General features: G+C 40.3%; 3 protein-coding genes across 3 annotated transcripts; 1 reads left to right on the forward strand and 2 right to left on the reverse strand.

The window, feature by feature from the left end:
* Positions 1 to 682: 682 nt before the first annotated feature.
* On the reverse strand, positions 683 to 11,810 carry ctdnep1a (CTD nuclear envelope phosphatase 1a). The gene is made up of 8 exons (XM_062444665.1): positions 11,134 to 11,810; positions 8,067 to 8,133; positions 6,130 to 6,248; positions 5,960 to 6,031; positions 5,225 to 5,341; positions 4,947 to 5,058; positions 3,661 to 3,745; positions 683 to 1,997 (listed from the first exon to the last, which is right to left on the reverse strand). The coding sequence occupies exons 1-8, from the start codon at positions 11,236 to 11,238 to the stop codon at positions 1,937 to 1,939; spliced, it is 738 nt and encodes a 245-aa protein (XP_062300649.1). The 5' UTR covers positions 11,239 to 11,810; the 3' UTR covers positions 683 to 1,936.
* A 1,192-nt stretch (positions 11,811 to 13,002) lies between these two features.
* elp5 (elongator acetyltransferase complex subunit 5) lies at positions 13,003 to 15,523 on the reverse strand. The gene is made up of 8 exons (XM_062445026.1): positions 15,257 to 15,523; positions 15,016 to 15,076; positions 14,844 to 14,924; positions 14,237 to 14,448; positions 13,834 to 14,009; positions 13,653 to 13,748; positions 13,445 to 13,545; positions 13,003 to 13,340 (listed from the first exon to the last, which is right to left on the reverse strand). The coding sequence occupies exons 1-8, from the start codon at positions 15,309 to 15,311 to the stop codon at positions 13,232 to 13,234; spliced, it is 891 nt and encodes a 296-aa protein (XP_062301010.1). The 5' UTR covers positions 15,312 to 15,523; the 3' UTR covers positions 13,003 to 13,231.
* A 196-nt stretch (positions 15,524 to 15,719) lies between these two features.
* On the forward strand, positions 15,720 to 20,264 carry phf23b (PHD finger protein 23b). The gene is made up of 5 exons (XM_062445027.1): positions 15,720 to 16,295; positions 17,388 to 17,419; positions 17,533 to 17,625; positions 17,723 to 18,338; positions 18,492 to 20,264. Exons 1-5 carry the CDS (start codon positions 16,268 to 16,270, stop codon positions 18,683 to 18,685), a joined length of 963 nt encoding a protein of 320 aa, XP_062301011.1. The 5' UTR covers positions 15,720 to 16,267; the 3' UTR covers positions 18,686 to 20,264.
* The last annotated feature ends 403 nt before the right edge of the window (positions 20,265 to 20,667 follow it).

Genomic DNA, 20,667 nt, shown 5'->3' on the forward strand with positions numbered 1-20,667 from the left:
AGTCAATATAATTCACCCCAGTAAGCCGCAACACCACTTACTACGACCTCAGTAATAAACACAAAGTAGAATTATCAATTTTTTTACAATGTTGACAAAAACTGAAAATGTATAAACTTAAAAAGCAGAGCTGTTGTATTGGATTGAATTAGATTGCACAGGTGTACCTAATGAAGTGGCCGGTGACTGTATATGCTGCTTGATCAGTATGTATGCTAAAACTGATGCTGGGTGTTCAGAAACTTACCTTTATTCTAGGTCATAAAAGGATTGGAAAAAACACAATAAATGGCATCAATATATTTCCTGATTCTCTTAAAACGGTGATATTAGCCTACCGTGGCAGCTATTTAAAAACACAAAAATCACAAGTTACCAACATGTGAGATATTGAAGAGATACACTTCAGCTTTTAAGGCTCTACAAGTATTCAGTTGCCTTAAATTGGGAGGTAAGAGGGTGTCCAGAACAAAAAACACCAATTTAAAAAATGAGTGAATCTCTTGACAAGAGGAGAAAGACTGAGTGGAACGATGCAGTTTTCTGTTACGCCACATGGTGGCAGCAGATTATCAACCCAGCAAAGTCAGTCAGAAGCTGCAAGAATGAGTGAGGTGAAAAAAACTGAGCTGGGTAGTAACTGGTCGATACTGACAAGTGTTTTTTATTAGTAACACAGACCTGGAGACAGAGCCAATAAGAAGCCGCTGTGAGCCTTGACGAGACTGACATTGTTCAGAAGGCATTTTAAAGACGGAGGGTCTAACATTTGAACCCATACAGTTAAGGGGAGCAGGTAAAAACTGAATGGGGGAAGGCTGCGAATTTGAATCAAATACAAAACCAACTGCAACAAAAACAGAAGGGGGGGGGAATAATTAAGTGCAATTCCTATCAGATGAAATCAGGATGGCATCGGATGACGAAAGGGGAGAGCAAAATGTCATGGTATGCAGAAGTCATATTATCATATATTATGGTAATAGAGAAACAATCAGATATGGAAACATGACACGGCAGTCCACAGAGCATTACAAGCCATTCTTTTCTTTTTTTCCCTTGTAACTTTTCAGTCAAGTCTTTATCACTGAGTCCCGAGAGGAGCTTTCGGAGAAAGAGTGATGGTTATGGCTGAAAAGAGAGAGAGAAAAAAAAAATTCTCAGGCTGCTTGGCTGTTTGTCCCGAAAATGTCTATGGAGGGTATGTTGCAAGCAAAACTCCATCAAATTACATCGTTTAAGTTGATCCACTGTCGTTGGGGGAGAAAAAATTGAAGAAACGTACCTCAGGAAATCAATCAATCAATCATCGTTGAGGTATGAGGTTGATCTTAAAAAGGGGCATTTTTTTCCCTATTGTCCCCTACTCAGTTGCTCCGAGAGGTTAAGACAGTAAATTGAAGAGTTGTCTGCTGAAGTGCAATGCCTGGTGATGTAGGAGAAGAAGAAGAAGAAGTAGAAGAAGAAGAAGAAGAAGAAGAAATAATAACGTAGAATTGTCTTTGTTGCTTTGCTGATCCTTCCCCCCCGATCTCCCAATCGTCAAAAAAGTTTAAAAAGGACTAACGAACTCAGCAAGCATACTTCGACTCACGTACACAAGCTCACCTCCATACGCACAGTCAGTATCAGGAGCGATAAGGCAGAGAGGCTCCGTTTTTGTTTTGGAAAAAAAAAATTACAAATAAAGAACCAAGAGGAGAAAAAAAAAACAAAAAAAACAAGCTGGCTCCCCCTCCCTCCCCAGTAGTTTCTGGGCTCTGGTGATCCCGTACTGTTCATCCCGTGTTAGGCGGTCACCCCAACCCTCCTCTCCTCACGTAAGAGAGGCTCAGAGGGGGCTGGTGGGTCGTCTGAGTGGGACCGGAGGGTAGGGTGGAAGCCGGCAGAGAGGAAGAGGCTGGTCAACAAGCCCCGCCTCTCTCCATTCAGCCAATCACCAGAGCCGGTGCTGGTGGAGGTTTCGACTCAGGACGGATCGAACATCAGCAGTGAACCTGGGAGAAAGAGAGTCGGTTTAACTCTTTGAAATAAGAAAAAGGAATAGTTCATCATTTTGACAAGTGGTTAGCCTAGCTTAGCATAAAGGCTGGAGGCTAGCCTTGTTGTTTAAAGTGAAAAAATGTGCCTACCAACACCTCTAAAGCTCACTAACTAACATTTTGTATCTCGTTGAATGTTTTCTTGAGTCCCTCAACTCCTAAAAGTACAAATTCAAAATTTCTACTCTGTTTATGTGTAGCTTAAACAAATTAAATACATTAACTACTCAGCTTTGGTTGACTTACTGTTGAACTTTATAGAGAGCCAGGTAAATGGTTTCCCCCTACCGCTGTCTTTTTCTTATTTGCTTAGGATTGAATAATTACAGTGTGTGTAGTATATGCAATTGAACTATGTTTATCTTCAGTCCATGTTGCCTCTAAGTCCGCTGGGTGACACAAAACATTTGGAGATCTGCCTACAAACTACAAACTATGTTTCTGCATTTTCTGTAGCTGTGTCTTCAAGGATGGTAAAAAGTGGATCTTCCAAAACACTCCTGCCACCATTTAACAATAATGATAGGGAAAAGCAGACTCTAAAATATCACAGTATTATATACTTTAAATTATCAGTATATTTGGGAAAACTAGTTTCATGATATGAGGCTGAAGCCTACGCGCTGTCTGGAAGAGGAATCTACCATCAGAATGATGTTAAAGCTTCAGCCAAATTTCAGCTGCTTAGTTTCTCTGTGATTCACTGTCACAAACAACTAGTTTTAATAGTTATTGTCTGTACAACTTATGAGGCCGAATATTGCGCTGTGTAATCAGAAAACAGAGTATCGAGGAGAAAGTGCAGCTGGAGTGGTTTTTCAGCATCGACCGGTGCCAGATGATGATCGTGAGAGACCGTGAACAGAACAGAAAACCTGACTTTGTTTTCTGACAGAATATTATATCAGACTTTGCCAACTCTGAATACAGAACAGAATAACAGCGACTCTCTTCTACCTGCAACTTGAAGGGAGTTGCCTTCAGATTTGACCACAAGCTGCTCTGGCTCGTTGTCATCCAAAATAGGTAAAACTGTGTTTGTTTGCACACCATTTTGACAAATATATATTTGATATATCCAAATTTGAGGAAAAATGTTGTTAATGAAAGTAACCCTCAATCAAGGGAAATATGCTGCACTGAATTTGTTTTTGGTCAGTCAGTAAAGTCAATCTAATTGGACGAGATCTGCACAGTGCATTGTGATTGTTGTCTTCAGCCTTTTTCTTTTTCTTTTTTTTTTAAATTGCACATTTCTACTACATCTGACCTAGTTTTAAGAAATCCCCTTTAATCTGGCTATGCACCATATTATGTAAATAGAAATATATGTTATAACCAACCAATATCATTTACTCAGAATAAGGTCATTAAGGTGTTTCCCTGCAGTCAGTGTAAGTGTAGCCACAATCTGACAGGTGTTCACATTTACCAACCACTAAACTCATGTGAGCCTGTTGCAGACATTTGCTTGCACCTCTTAAAATGCCACAGACCATTAAGAAAAAAAAAAGAAAAAAAAGCAATATGCTCAAGACATGAAATGGTGGTTAAAGTGCACAGTGGAAAAAGTGTTTTCATCTTTTTGCTTTCATGACAACTTTTTGATGCCGTTTACCTTAGTGCGTCCAGCATAGGCAGCAAGTTAAGAAGTGCTGTGTCACTAGGGTCGCTGAACCAGGACTTGATGGGTATTGCATTGTCTGGAGGGCAAAAAGGAAAAAAATAAAACCAAGCAGTCAGTCGTGTCAGAGAAATGGACATGGTTGTGATTTTATGCTGCTCTCTTAACGAGGCCACTGAGTGTTAGAGAAGCTGCGGATTTAATGTGCTGTTTCAGCATTTACAATACGTGCCTTGTACTGAGAATAAACTGCTCGATTATTGGTCTTGTTACTGGTTCATCACATGATGAGAGTAGGACGGAGCCCTGTTTAATTTTTGTAAACAGAATATTCACAGCTGAATATAAACTTATAGACATTTTGGCAGGAGAAGCCAAGATTTACTAATAACATCAACAATGGATTTGTTCTATTCAATTGTTCCAGTAAACCTTGACAACAACTTTTAGTGCCTTTTATTTTGTTTCAATTTGTGCATAAAAATACCAAGTTGAAACCCTGTAAATTAAATGAACAAAAAACAAACCCACAACCAAATTATTGCAAAAAAAGTTGGTGTATAAATAAAAACAAAATGCAACCAAGTATAAAGACAACAAACTTGTCAATAAATAAATAAATAAAAATTAAATGAGTAAGTGCCACCAGTTGATGATGTTGATGCTCTCAACTTCTAATATTCACATTCCCGTAGTGGATGAAAACATGTTAACCCCCCCTTTTATTATTTACACTTGTGTTTTTCCTGCTGTGACATGTCAAAAGGTTTTAGTTTCTATATTTTGGTCCTCAATCTGGGACTAAACAAAAGTTATTAAAATTATAAAAAAATAACTCAAATTAAAATGCATATGATTTATTTTACTGTTAATTTAGAGACTGAGTGAGTTTTTGTTATGCCCCTCCTCTCTGTAGCTCCAAAATGGATTAGTTTTATTGACCTTTTTACTGGTACATTTTAAACTTGTAATAGAAAAAGCACAAGTGGAACTTATAACATCAATGACGGGTCTGCTCTAGCTGTTTCTGTATGCAGAGATGCATTAATCAGTTGATCAGAAACACCTGTGTTTGACATAATCAAAATGTCTTCTGTGAAAAAGGTTCATTCTGGTTTTAGTTTGATTTCTCATTTAACCTCAACAGGCATTACTGCAGCTGTTGTATGAATTACACAACAATAGCATTTCAGATTTTTAAAATGTATCCACACAGTATTTTCCCAGAGAGACAGACTGATCTACAGTGATTAAAAGTGACTGTGAGCTTTACATCTTACCTGGATGGCTACGATAAGCACCAGGCGAGTTGTCCAGGATGACGATACTGGACAGGTCATCGTGTACTACAGACAGGTCTTTAATATAACTACCTAGATCCAATGTACAATGCTGAGAAACAAAGAGAAACAGGTCAATGAAACCATCAGAAAGGTGTTTTATAGATTAAAAGAGACTAGTCTGAAACAGCAGAGTGACATTTAAAAGACTCAGAGGGACCAAAGAGCCTTATCACTATAATTCAACCTGTTTAAATACATGTTCACACTGCAAGTACCTGTCTGTAGTATCTGCGTTTCAGGATGTTCCTGTTATTGTCCAGCTTGTCTGCCACCGCTGAGCCGTAGATCTCCATACTGGCTGTGAAAACCACCAGCTCATACCACTGGCTCACCTGTGTACACACACACATAGCACAGTGCACACAATGGTATTAGTACACAAGTTATAGTTGGTGCTAAGTAAGTCATGGAGGATTATCATCTAAAGCAAACTGTTTTAAGTAAGGCTGGGCAACATATATATATATCAACATTATATCGATATTGTGATATGAGAATAGATATCTTAGATTTTGGATATCACAATATCATCATATGCCATAAGTGTTGTCTTTTCCTGGTTTTAAAGGCTGCATTACAGTAAAATTATGTAATTTTCTGAGCATACCAGACTGCTTGAGCTGTTCCATTATTTGCCTTTACCCTCTTTTATAGCCACATTACAGATGATTATTTATCAAAACTCTCACTGTGTAAATATTTTATGAATATATAATATCATGAAAAATATCATGATGTTTGGTTTTGTCCATGTTGCCCAGCTCTAATGTTCTGACATCACATTGTGTGAGAAAGCAGAAGACTGGAGAGTGATGGGAAAGATGACAGAGGGGATAAAAGGTGTGAAATACTCGACCAATGTGTGCATTAATGTTTTCGACCATGTTAATCTACTGTTCAAACACAGGCAGTGACACTGATCGCAGCGAGGCTGTTTGAGCGACACTCACCACTTCTAAAAAGAAGTCAACATGCGGCCTTTTATGTACGAAGAATCTGACTGGGTGCTTATCGATGACGACCTGCGAGGAAAAGCAAACAGAGGAACGTGGTTCATTTAGACTGAAACAGTGTTGAGGCAGCTTTGTGCTCCAACATGCGTGTGTACAGGTACCCGTACTTTGAGGATGAAGTCTGGCGGCGTGCCAGGTCTCACTGTGGGTCTGAGGACCCCGTCATGGTGAGAGTGGATCAGCGTCTCGTCCAGGTCCAGCACCAGAATCTTCCTCTTTACTGCATCTGGAGTTTATTAAGAGACGGTACAGACACATGCGATACATTATTCAGTGTGTTGAAACCCACACAAGAGGCCAGTTTACTACTTACACAAGAAAATGTTTACATGCACTGTAGTGACCTATCTGCATATACAGTACATGAAGTAGGTCAAAAATCTGACTTGTGCTCCGCCCCTGACCCTGTTTTTGGAACGATGGCTAACTTAATTGCTGCTTTCTAATTTTTTTCCCCTCGAGCGCTTGGACAAACAGCACAGAGAGACAACAGGCTCTTTAACTTAAGTAAGACGTTTACAGTTTACCTCACAGCTCAATCATCTGTGAAAACGTTTTAAAACGTATAGCGGTTCATTTGTGGCCAAGTAATGGAACTAAATGAATGATTCTTCTCTTTTTTGTCCATTTTTATTTTCAGCTGCTGCTCGACCACAACTAATTAATTCAGTTTACTTTATTTCATGGCCACAAGCGCTGTCAACAGCAGCCACTTTAAACTGAAGGGATCAGTCTTTCACTGGAGTCTGGCTCTCCAGTCGAGGTCACTGTAAAGAGTTTAGGGAGGCGAGTAAAGTAGAACTGAAATACAATCCTTCCTTAGAGTCATGAAGAGTGTGCCTTTGAATGAGTTCCCTGCAGACAGAAGGGAAGCTCATTCAGACCGCACACACACACACACACACATACCAGTCCATGTCAGTGTGAGGTTGCCTGTAACATTTGCATTTCCTCTGTACTTCCACACTGCAAACATGTCAAGACAGAAAGGAAACTAAATTTCTTTTACTTCTTTTGGTCAACATGTCAGGAAGTGACTTGAACGTTTTTGGAGCAACTGCTAGTTGACATCCACAGCCAAATTAGGCAGTCTTTTAATAGAATTAAACATTATAGTTTCAAGTCTTGAGTAAAAGCTGCATTTTTTTGACGGCTTGATGAGGAGTGTAACTCATAATGTCAAATATTATTTACATAATACAGTAATCTTTTGGTATTTTACAGTAAATACAAAGTGTGAATGTCACTGATGATCTCTAATTTTGCTGACCGGTATTCATCTCATTTCACACTGCACATGAACAGCTGTCCAACATACCAGCATTTCCTTTTCATTGCTGATGTTAACTTGTGGGAAAATTTGTTATTCTCATAAACTAGTTTGACTGTCAATTCCAATGATATGAGAATTTAAACTCAATCTTCTGTTGTACTCAAGAGTATAAAAACACACCTTCAGCCAAATGGCCTCAAATACAAAGCCACTCCTTTAATTAAAAAGTCTCAAGAAAGGAAAAAACTGACTGATGTGCAGTAACACAACAGGGCTAACTGTGGTTTGGATCTTGCCATCTGATCCACCTTCATAAATACACAACTGTAACCCACACATTAAACACAAAATACAGCTGACTGCTAGTCTGACTGTCCTCACACGGAGAGGAAATATTATATCTTGTCATCTGTGTCTGAATTTAATGAATGGTGATGTTCATTTACTGTGGTAAGGAGGGTCCTCAGAAAGGGGTCAAAGCTTTGCGTGTGTGTGTGTGTGTGTGTGTGTGTGTGTGTGTGTGTGTTTGTTTGTGTGCGCGCGCTCGAGTCTGTGGAGTATTTTTATATTGCTGACAATGTTTCTTCTTCCTCTACAGACTTAACTTCTACTCCAACTTCCACATTACAAATATGGTGTGATAGTGTCTCCGTTCTCTTTTTATATAGTATCACAAAAAAATTTAAAACAAAGGGGGTCCAAAACCAACACAAATGGGGACCCTGGCAACTTAGCAAGCAAATCATATCATGAAAACAATCATATACTCACTGAGTCTGTTTCTGGAGATAGGCGACAGAGGCAAAGTGTCGTATCTCACCGTCTGATACTGGATTATCTGGAAATGAACGAGGCAGATCAAACAGTCAAGACAACGCTTTGTTACAGAAAAATCAGGCCGCTGCACAAACAACAAACCACACACTAAGCCACATTTTATTTATTATATCGAGGACAGACCCCTAATGTTTTTTGTATGTCTTTGAGAAAATTTAAAGGAAGAATGAAAGAGGTACACTAAAGCCTCCAATCATCTGATTTCCTACTATTAGACACTTCATAAGTATCCGTCTTCATTTCCAAAGCAAGATAATTTGGTATAATTTCTCACAGATGGGCAGTCTTAGAGTTTGGAGAATTTTTGGGGGGTGTGAGGAAGTGGTTTAAGTAATCTTAATCACTAAGATCCAAACTTAATTGAGTTAAGGATGAATTAGACCAAAAGTGATTTAATATTAGAACAAATATCTCAATTTTTAAGACTTATTTTGAGCCTGTATACAAAACATTTTGGGCAAACTAGTTCTCTTCTTTTCGCTGTACGTCAGAGTTTTAAGCACAAGAGCAGCAGACAGCACTCTTGAAATCCTGAAATGAACTCGGCTGTGTCCACTCCAACCTCCTTGCTCCGCTCTGGTCAAAGTGACTACAGAGACGATTCCTTTCCACTGCTGCTCTCGTCCAGCGGCTGTGCACTTTTCTTCACGGGGCTATTTTTATCCCCCCCAGCTGTCAGTGGGTGTCAGCGGAACATAGGGCACACGTTAAAAAAAAAAGAAGGGAGACTTGCAGGGTGACTTTGACTGAGCCTCGGCTGCTTGGTACCTAAGCATTGGACAGGGCCACCCTCCATGTCCCCTCCCTCTGCTGCCTGGCAGAGTGATAACGGGGGAAGCCTATTGGTGGTGGCAGCAGCTGCTGGGCACCGTGGGGGGACCTCAGCCTTGACTCAGCTCAAGAGTGTCCATCTGGACCCCAGGCCTGCAAACTCAGACTGAATTCTTTGCCTCCTGACATTTCAATTAGTTTAGCTTTAACCCAAAAACCCAAAGAGAGATGAGTGGAGAAAAGAAGAAATCCTTTGGTGTGGATGTAACTAGGGTCGGCAACTGACAAAATACCATTAACACAGTGAAAAATGCCCATTTGGATTTCCCTAAAACTTGAGACACTTTGAATTTAATCGTTTCGTCAGATCCAACTGTCTAAAACCCAAAGATATTTAGTTTATGATGACATAAAACTGAGAAATGCAACAAATCCTCACAACTGAGAAGCTAGTTACAGGGGAAGTCTTGCTTGAAAAGGTCTTAAAACAATTCCTCAATAATTAAAAGAGCTGCCAATTAATTTTCTGACGACCAACTAATCCACAAATAGTTTCAGCTCAAGCTGTAACCAAGATAAAACTATTTGTACTACAAAAAATATCAATTATTAAAGTTGTTTTGGGAGTTTTGTGTTGATCCGTTAATTGTTTTTCGGTACCAACTCCGCACACTCGGCTACACATCTGTCGTCTCCGTTACCGCTCGATGCAGTAGGAGATAATGTGCAGGACCATTACACAACATTGTTGCAGTAATCTTGTCGTCTGTTTACAGAGAGTAGCGTGCAAGCTATTATGACCTGGCTCTAATATTCATAATCCAATAGAGCTTTTAACGATCCAAATGCTGGATCTGGTTAACATATGCATTTGGGTCTAGTTAAAGGGAAAAGACTTTAAGCTTACCCTGATTGACGGACAACAGAAGACGGAGTTCAAAGGGGATTATTAGATTTATAAAAGGGGTTATTATAGTTATAATGAAGCAAACCCAGGCAGCTACAGACTTAAAATTCATATAAATATTCATGTTTTAGAGGTGCTGAAGGAGCAAGGTCCTAAAATAGTCTCTTTACGACACTTTTCAACAAATGCACCTGTGCCAGTTTACCTGACCGCTCTCTATAGGATCACCTATGCTGCATTGCTCGGTACATAAGCGCCTGCTGGATGGTGACATTGTTCCAGTGCATCACACACTGTAAACAACAGAGCTAAACTGTGAGTGAGAACGAGAGAAACAGAGGGAGAGAGAGGGAACAGTGTGCTCTCTGTGCTGACATAATCCCTCTCACTTCAGCCATAACATGGACTGGACTACTCACTCTCAGGGCCTTGTTGACAACCCGCAAGTGTTACTGCCACACAATAAACTGCAGACAAACCTCGAACAACGAGATGATTACAGCACACCAGGGCACTCCTCCAGGCTTTGTTGGCTTGGTACAGAGCGAGAGTCGAAGTCCACTCGTATATTACGCCACATATGCAGATCTATTAACGACCCAGCGACACCTGTGCATGTGTCTAAGTTACAGGCAGGCGACTTGTGTCACCCTTAAATGCCATGTGTATTGTGGAGGCATTTTGCAAGCAATCGAAGGTGACCTGCAGGATTGTGCTGCTGGCTGCTCGGCGGACATTCACAGGAGGCTGGATGTGGGAGATTTTCCATTTTGCACTGTAGTTGGATTTAGCTGTCACACCAAAAACACCCAGACATGTTATTGCAGTGGCGAAACAGCTGATTGATTGCTTACTTGATCAGCGGAAAACTTTTTGTGATGATCAATGAACTGTTTGCCATTTATAAAAGAAAAAAAAAAAGAAAAACATTATCTGATTTCAGCTCTTAAAATGTGAGTTTTTCTCTGCTTTACATCTTTTTGGGTTTTAAACTGTTAGTAAGAGAAACTAAACTTTTTGAAGACCAAGAAAAGGTGATACTTCACACTATTTTCTGTCAGTATATAGCTATAAATGATGGATTGAATTGCAATAGCTCTATATGACACACATACATTATGGTACACTTATTTAGACAGTGGGGATCGTCCATATCTGCACATGTTAGACATAATTTGCATTTCATGAGAAAAAACAGGTAATCTAGCTCAAAGTTAGCTGAGCATCCTTCATCTGTAGGAACATGGGAGTCATGGCAACCTGAAGACTTTTCTCATTTGTACCAAAAGCAACAAGCCAAATATCTTTTAACCCCATTCTCACCGTCCGTAGGTGCTTCCTGAGGATGTACATGATGAAGCCCCATATCCTCGACGTTACGCCGAGAAAAGTGCGGATGCCAAGTAAACACTGCCGGGTCTTCAACATGTTGACGAGCACGCAAAGACCCCCAAAAGCAACTCAACTTCAATTCTCACTTGATGGCACGGGGTTTGCCCGGTGTTGCTGAGATTATCAAAAGAGTCAAAATCCGATTTTTTTTTTTTTGGCTACAGCCGCCAAACTAGCAGTTGTCCAAATTAAGAGGCCAAGCAAACGTGTGAGTACCTCGCTCTGCACACTTGTGGCACAATTAACATTTAAGTAGCATCTTAACTGTGAAAAGACAGACGTGGTGGAAAGAAAAAGCCGCTGTACGACGACTGGCTGCTGCTGCTGCTGCTGCTGTGTGGGTCTTTAGCACGCAGCTAGTTGACAAGCTAGCTCCAGAGCTAGCGCTAGCTCGACGGGGTGACCACCTTGAACCTCGGACAAAAATACCCCAAAAGAGCTGCGGGGCCGCTCACTGTCAAGCACCGGTTCAACGCGCCTTCACTCTGTGCGGCTTCCGAAGAGAGGCCGTTTATAAAAAAGTTCCCCAAAGTGTAGCCGGCCCGGGTAAAATCAGCTTGTAGTCCAGTGGAAATCCGGAATGAAACTGCGAGCCGCCATCGCCGCCTTTGCCGTCACTTCCGCGAGGGAGTCCTGAGGTGGCGCGCAGCACGTCCACGTGGAGAGAAAACAAACAGACGTGGACGCGCAGGACTACAAACCTGAACCTGTTTATTAATGTTTTTCTTGTTTGTTTAGTTGTTTTTCTGATACTTTAGCGTTGCAGTTTACCACAAACATGGTTTCTGGTTTTACATGTGTGTACAAATATTACATTTTGCCAGTTACTGTGATTTAAGACATGTTTTAAGATGACACTGTACTTTAAATTATAATTTGTGTCTGATATGGTTTTTCCACAAGAAAAGTATTATTATTACTTTACCGATTATCTCTGAACTTTACCGTGTTGCTATTCTTGGGAGGCTTTTCATACCATCAGACTGGACAACACCAAAGCTCCCAGTACCTCCCACTAAAAAGACTATACATGTGTGCAACATTGCACACATGTATAGAATCTAAGGAACTTCTGCATATTGCACATTTATATATTGCAGATTTATTTACACAGAGATTGTTTACTGTATATAGTATTATTATCTTATTTTATCACTTTCACCCTTATGCTGTTTTTCCCCCACTATACTGCTGTGTCAATTTGAATTTCTCCCAATGGGGGATCAAAGATTTTGACAACTTTTACGTTGTAAAACAATATAAGAAATCCCCAGGGCATCATTACAGATTTTGTTATATTTTAAATTGGACATAGAATCATTGGAAACTTATAATCATTTGGGGCAGGTGGACTTGGACCATTGCTTAAGCAATCTGTGCTTACATTGGGTAATTTGAATTTTTAAACGTAAATTTAAATAAAACAGCTGCAAAAACTGCAATCTGAGTAATTAGATTGTAATTCCAATTATGGCAGGATTGTACAGTCTAACAAAAAGACAAAAAAGGATCCCAGATTTTACATTAAATAGAAAAACTAAAACAAATATAAATGCTATTTTGTACAATAAAAATGTAGTTTTCCTTCTTTTGATTTCAATCATAGCGTGACACGTTAAGATTTATCATGTGACTCCTTGGGGGGATCATGAACCCACTGCTGTGTAAAGTGTTAATGCAATGTACATTAAATATCCAACATACTCATTCATTTTAGTTTTTTATGGGGTCACTGAACATGTAGCGTGTATACAAACACAATAAACAGGCTGTTAGTCACATCAAGTGATACCAGCACAATTTTATTCAATGAGAAGAAACTACATGTAAAAAAAAAAAATTATGGGATCAATATTATTAGTTAAAGCTTTTGAATAAAATCCTTTTATAAACAGTATACAGATTTCCAACAGAAATATTAGGCATTATTTTATATCTTCAAAGCTTCTTAAGACGTTGTTAAGGCGATCATTCTGCTCAACATGAATGGCAAAGAGGACACATACTGCATAATATTTATGCCCTGAGCCTACACATCAAGATCATCATCAGGATCCTCCTGGTCATAGTCGTCGTTGGCATCAGGCTCGTACAGAATCCGTCCTGAACCCGGGCCTGAGTGAAGCAGAGCTGATTTCCTGTCAGAGGAAAAAGGGGGCAGTTTTTATATTGCGTGGTCTGTAAAAATATCATGAAATATCACTGAAAAAACACCCCTGACAAATAGGGAAACGTTTCTCACTTCTCTTTACTGAAGACAAAGGGAAGTGCAAGTTTTTCCTTGGCCTTGCGCTCTGTGTCCGATAAGCGAAGGTTAAAGGTTAAGTTGGCTGTTGGGTCCGTCTACAGAAACACAAAAAGGAAACTATTCAGTCCTGCCATGCTTGAGCCTTTTCTTTATTTTTACTAATCTAGATATGATGTGTAGATAAACATGTGTTCTGTTGTACCTCTTGTTCCTCGGGGTCTGTCTGTCTGGATCCGAGATGACTGGGCTTACTCTGTACGACGACTGTAAGATCTTCTTTGATACAGAAAATCGCCTCCTGAGGACAAAGGAACACACTCTTATGAATAACTTCTGACAGTGCAGGAAAATAAACGAGTCATCCCGACGGAAAGGCTGCTTACCTCTTGCATAACCTTCCCTGATTTTGAGCGCTTTGTTGTCTTTGCCACCGCTTCATCTCCCTTCATTCCAGGTGCCACAGTGATGACTGAAGAAGCCAAGTGACATACACTTCCCACAATACCCCGCTGATGCATATCTGCATGCAGCAGACCGATGATCACTCTAACAGCTCCCCCTAATGAAAACAGAGAAACCGAGCCTTAAATAGTAGTCTACAGCATGGTCTCTCAGTTCCACTTTACTCAAAATAAATCAACCATTGTAGTTTGACAATCGGATGGTGCACTTTGCAGTTTACTACTAATGTCTTTCAGGTCAAATCATAATTGCAGAAGCATTGTCTTCATGCCTTTTCAGCCAGTAAAAGTAAATAAAACATGAACACAGAAGATAACTAGTCACCTTTTTTAAGTTGCTGGAGAGTCTTGCAGACATCAGGAGGACTGCGATGTCTCAGAATCCACGAAAGAGAGTCGATCACTAAAGTAGCAGGTTTGTGCTGTGATGTCTGCTTGATGAGATGCGTAAGTTTCTCCAAACAGAACTGGTGAACTGTGAACGCTGGTTGATCAGTCCAGCCAAGGGGGTCAGTGTATGCATCGTGAAAGTGTAGCCTGAAATGACAGAAACAATGATTAATAATGAGTTTGGTTGTGGGTTAAATAAACTGACTCACGCAGGGAATTTTAATCTTACGGCACAATATATTAAATGACCGTATTTATAGTAATCATTTTTAATTTTAAGAGTTTTTAAGAAGGTAATTGAACATGTTTTGTGAGTTAAAGCTGAATCTTTTTATTTCTTAAAACATGTCTGGAGGGGATCTTTAATTTGCAAATATACAAAACAGTAATGTAGGAAATGCTAAAACCAAATAGGTTCACACTAATGAATCTTTGGCATTTTGCAAAAATAATGACTTGCATGATTATTCCACATCTCAACTGCTGGCAATTAATTTTCTTTTAACTAATCAATGAATTGTTGCAGCACTAATATTGGTTACCTTTGAATGTGTGATCCTTTCAGACCATCTTTGAGCTCTTCCTCACTGACCTCAAAGCCAAGCACGTGGACAGCCTCCTCCCTAAAGGTTCAGGCAGATATTTAAAGTTATTTTTCAGCAAATAAACAGTACATATTGTATACAACCACACAGCTGCTGTAGGGATGACTACCTGTTCAGTGCAGCATTGATGAAGCTCCACAGGAGGTGTCGACCAGAATAATTAACAGAATCTATATATACAAGTAAAAATCACATAGTTCAGGTTGTTACTGTGAGATATTTTAAATGTGATCGACAGTAAACAATGCACTGGACTGCTGCTACACTGGGCTTAAACTAACAAATTAATGGCGACACTCCTTTAAAATGACAGCAGTCCGGCAGATAGTTTCACAGTTCAATTCATTTACCTTGTATTATAAGAAACCCTCCGGCATCAGTTCCTTGCAATAATTCAGGCAACATGGTATTTTAGCAGCTTCAGCTACTTAGCTTGCTTCTGATTCACCATCTATTTAAACGTGAATATCATGATGAACACCGGTGAATTCACAACGACAAGAAAGCCCAGTGTCTCTCAAGAGCGGCAATGGCGAACAAGTAGTGATATTTCACTAAAAAAGAAAGCTTTATTGCTTTTTTTCAAACTCAACATGCTTCACGATGTAGCATGTCAAACCTAAGATGTATCGAGTGGAAGACTTCATATCCCAATACTCACATGAACTACAATATCGACCCTCACATGGGAAATGTGGTTCGGCAACATTCAGAATCCGCGTTTACGTCTGTTACAACGACCACTCTATAAACTATATTACCCAGCATTCCACACAGGAAACCACTGCGCTGGCACACTCAAGAGGCTTCTGCTTTGCTTCTGCCGCGCACAGAGAAGACAGAGGAATTACACCAGTATAGTGTTGTATGCCTTCAGCGAACGAATCGGGGGGAGAAAAAAAAACTTAATCTTAGAAGTTCCCATCATGGACCTACATTAACTAGTATTAAATCTAAAGAGGTTTAACAGTGGTGCCGTATCTTAACAGCCAGCGTTACGTGGATGCAGTGACGAAGAAGCAGCTTGTTAAGCAACAGGGGAATTAGTATTTTGTCGGGCTAATATCGTTAAGTGTGGCGACACTTTAGAGACGGTGGGGAGGGGGGGCATTAGCGGACTTTGACGGATCCCCAGCGAGGGAATATAACAACTTCACCCATCACAGTGTGGGAGTGTTGTTTTTTTCTTCCAAAAGGAGAGTTTCTTTTGGTTTTCTGGTGCCGGCGTTGCTGCTGCCAAAGTTACCCGGCGGTGAGGTGCAGCCACGCCGGGAGAAGGCTCCGCTCGACGGCCGCCTCTCCGGCTATAGCTCGCCTGCTGCTTCTGCTTCTTGGATCGCGGCCTTGTCGATGAGGCGACAATGCTTGACATAATGTCCGAGCACCAAGGTATGTTTTATGCCATTATTAATAACAACAAACCCCCCTGTTTAAACAAAGTGCTCCTGTGCGAGGCTGAAATGTGTCTGTCGTGTTATGCGGACATTACGATAGCTAACTTATCTCAAGTTAAGGCTAACGTCAATGCTACGTTATGGTTGCGTATCCCTCAACTATTAACCCACTTGCTCTTTAACTACCAACAACTGTCATCAAAATACCGCAAAACTAACTAAACTAAGTAAGCCTTGTGATATTTATTGTAGCTAACTTGATGCTAATCTTGTATTTATTGCAGAGTTGAGTTAACGCGCCGACACTATCTCATCAAATAGCTGCGAGCTAGCTAACGTTACACAGCTACACCTCGATGAAAACACACTAACATTGCAGTTTGCAAGTGAATGCAGCTCATGAAATAACATTTTTTCATAACTAACACATGTCTTTGATGTTAAATGTAACGCCTTGCTTGCTAACGCCGAGCTAATGTTGAGCCACAGCGTGATTAGCCGCTAGGTGCTGATTGTTAGCACCACTCAACTCTGCTTCATTTCTAAAATAGATGTTACCAATGCACCACTATCCTCCTGGCGTTTGAACCACACTGCATAAGCTCACACTAGTCCAAACTATATTGTGTTACCGTAGCTCCTGTCGATATAGCGTGTTAGATTCCCCTCTAAATGTCAGCTAGCGTTAGCATCAAGGTAGCATCAAAGACAATACAGACTGACAAGTTTAAAACCAGACTTTGTGCAAAGGTTCAATATGTGATGAGATGACACCGACTGCGGTTGTTGGGAAACGTAATTAGCCATTTAACCAAGTGATGACCGAGCTGCTCATTTTCTGCTTTAATGGTTATGAGTAAACTCTTTAAAAAAAAGAAGCTCAACAGGCACACCACTAATAACCCTGATTAAGTTATTGAGCCGTGTTAGCAGGCTAATGCTAGCGATGGTTCACTCGTGTCTCATCATACCCAAAAGAGACAACCCTGTGCTTACTCTTCCTCATGTGTCTAAGCTGTTTCTGTGAAAATAATATGAGTGATATACTTGTGACTTAAATATTTTGTTTGTTTTTCTCCCTCACCAGATTCACTGTTGACGTGCAAAACTGAACCTTTGGTGAGTACTTTGTAAAGTATGAGTTGTTCATTCAGTAGGTTTTTTTTGTTGTTGGGGCTTGTTTGGATTAGTTGAACCGTCTTTTAACAAAGGTGTGTGTGTGCTTTATGCAGCCCCCAGAGAGGAAAAAGAGGACAGTTGAGGACTTCAATAAGTTCTGCAGCTTTGTCCTGGCCTACGCTGGTTACATCCCCAGTCCAAAAGAGGTAAATTGCTTAGAATATCACTGTTGATTTTTTTTTTGAAATTGTGTTATCTTCTTTTGAGTTTTGAAGAAAGACCAAAATGTTTCTTTTATTGCAGGAAAGCTCATGGTCACCAACATCATCCAGCTCTGCACACAGTTCAGGGCTGTCGGCAGATGGGGGTGGCGGAGGCAGCAGCTCCATGGGTAATACTTGGGCAGATGGAAGCTCCGACATCCACACCATTCATACATTCGTCCGCAAAGCTCGAGCAAACAAGGGCAAAAATATTCGCCGCATGCACTCTGATAGCACTCTGCTGGACAAGATGCGCCTTAAAGACTCCCTATACGAGAGCCAGGCCAGCACTAAGGCGGAGCGCAAAAAGGACAAAAAACTTAAAAAGTTGTCACTGGGTTCTGCCATGACGGCGGCAGATAGTGGCAGTAGTGAAGGCGAGAAGAGAGCCCGCATCAAGCGCAGCAAAAACTCAAAACAGCCAAAAGCTAAGAAGCTTAAGAGTTCAGCCACTCAAAGTGAGACAGACTCTGAGGCACGGCACACACACACAGAGGTACGACCCGGGGCAGAGGAGCTAACAGCGCATGGTGACTCCACCCCGACTGAGCAGGGCCTGGGGAAGATGCAGCCTGAAGAGTCCATAAGGGAAGCAGAGATGAGTTCCAGTGAGGGTGAGACCTGGATCGCAGATGAAGACATTATGGTGGAGTCAGGTACGCCATAGTCTTTGAAAATAGACGACTGGTAATTTCTTAAAATGCCAAACTCTGTCTTATATCTGGTAACTTCTTTTTGTTTTTTTAATCTGTGCTCTAACTGATGAGTCTTCACCTGCTCTCTTAACTCTGTTCTCTTTATCGACGCAGGTGATGACTCGTGGGACTTGATCACCTGTTACTGTGGGAAGCCATTCGCGGGACGGCCAATGATCGAGTGCAACCAGTGCGGCATATGGGTGCACTTGTCATGTGCGAAGATCAAGAAGTCCAACGTTCCTGACATCTTTTACTGCCACAAGTGCAGGGACACGAGGCGATCAGGACACAAAAAAGACCCCTAGAGATGAAGCGGATGGAAGGGACAAGGAGCACCCACCCTGTTTTTTTGTTGTTTTTTTTCGCTGTCCTCCGACACTTGTTTTCTTTGATGCCTACAGCCAAAACAGCCTAAATTATCACCTGGATGGCAACTGTATTGTCAGGTTGTAGGATTTATTTTGACAATCACAACCATTATTTATCCCTCTCTGTATTTCCCCCCTTTTTTTGGCTACTGTGAAGAACTGGATAGACGGCTACAGTGACAGTGGAGAATCATTTATTTGTTACTAATTAATTCCTGCATTAATTGGCTTCGTTGTGCACTGTGCTCGTGACATGAACATACGTTTTCACACTTGGGTTCTCATATTCACTGAAGGCGCAATTTTATTTTTATTTTTGACTTATAAATTATTTCTCGAGGATATTGACAAATCAGTGAGAATTTCATTTAGTGTCTCAAGGAGCCGTGTTTTTTCTGCTCGATAGCCATTTCCGCTCATCTTTAAATCAATGCAAGTTTCACACATTGACTCATTGTATAAGCTTAAGAGATGGAAAATGTCACTCCTGTTATTTGTTTAGAAGTACGTCATGATGGTAGATGGGCAGCTCATTTTATTTTTTGATTATATTTTGGCGATTTATTCCTGAGTTTGCTTCAGTCATCAGTGGTGCTCACTGAACCTTACAATGTAGAGACCTCACTACTCTAGAGTAAGTGATCCTTGAATTAATAGAATCAGCTAACAAATATTATTTTGCAACTGCATCTAAATTTTCAATTGCACACAGACAATTCTTTTATCAGTGCACTTTTTTAAACGTAAACCCAAATACCGTTTCCGCTGCATATATGGGTGGTAATTGGGATTTATGATGGATTACAGCTGATTTAAATCTGTACTTGGCGTGTGGCTGTGTACATTCACAAATGAGCGCTTAATGTTTCTCCCTGTCTGGCTTGTTAATCAATCACTAATAGCCATTTACCATGAACAACATTTACATTGAAAGCTGTTAAATTTTGATGTTTGTTTTCATGTTGGTTTTTTTGTTATTCATGTTTTTAAAAAACAACTCATCCGATACGATGGAGGGTAACGTTGCTGTAAGACAAATGGTTTGGCAGTGCTTTACGATGTCAAAAAGTGGCTCCGAGGTTTGTTTAAGAAATGTTGTAAAATATTTTGGGTTTTTTTCTATTTCACGTAATTGTTTATTTCTTAGCTTTCTGAAAAGCAGGATTAGATAAGCGCCCCCCCCCCCCCCCCCCCCGCATCAGAGAACGGACATAAGATTGTCTCACATCGAGAACAAAGTTGTAGTGTACAGAAAATAAGTTGACGCCACGTAGGTTTGTGGCATTTGTTTATGTTGTTTGGTTTTACCATGTGCTTTTTCTTTTTGTTGGCAGGGAGAGTCTTGGTAAGTCCAGTAGCAGTTGCACTCTCTCTACAACTTCAACTCTGTGTACATATCCTTTCTTTTGACAACTGTACATATGTGAAAGTGAAGAGAGAAAATACCCAAGCAAAATCTATATTTTCTGCAGTCTGATATTGTTTTCTTTAATTGTAGCTTGAAAAATAAAAAGTCTTTGGGATCATACAGATGGCTTTCGGTGTCATTGACACATAAAGGGACAGAGAGAGAAGTTTATTTTTTAAATATAACTTTTTATTAGATGGTAGCACACAGCAAAATGTTTGTCATGTTTGTCTTTCACCACTAGATGGCGACAGTCAACAGACACTTGTTAGTATGGCAGTGAGTTAAATAAGTATTGAATAAATATAGAAGATACACAAGGTTCCCACATAGATTTGCAGATGAACTGATTAAACAGACGAGGCACTCTTTATTCCATGTAGTCTTCCAGGTGGGCATCAGGTTCATCCTATAATACAAATACATACATGTGTAAAGAGTCAGTTCTTCATATCTCACAAAACAAGGTCATTATGAATTATTAATGCTAAACCATTGTTATACTCTATTT

The sequence above is a fragment of the Scomber scombrus genome, chromosome 23 (genome assembly GCF_963691925.1).
Source record: "Scomber scombrus chromosome 23, fScoSco1.1, whole genome shotgun sequence".
Lineage (NCBI taxonomy): Eukaryota > Metazoa > Chordata > Actinopteri > Scombriformes > Scombridae > Scomber > Scomber scombrus.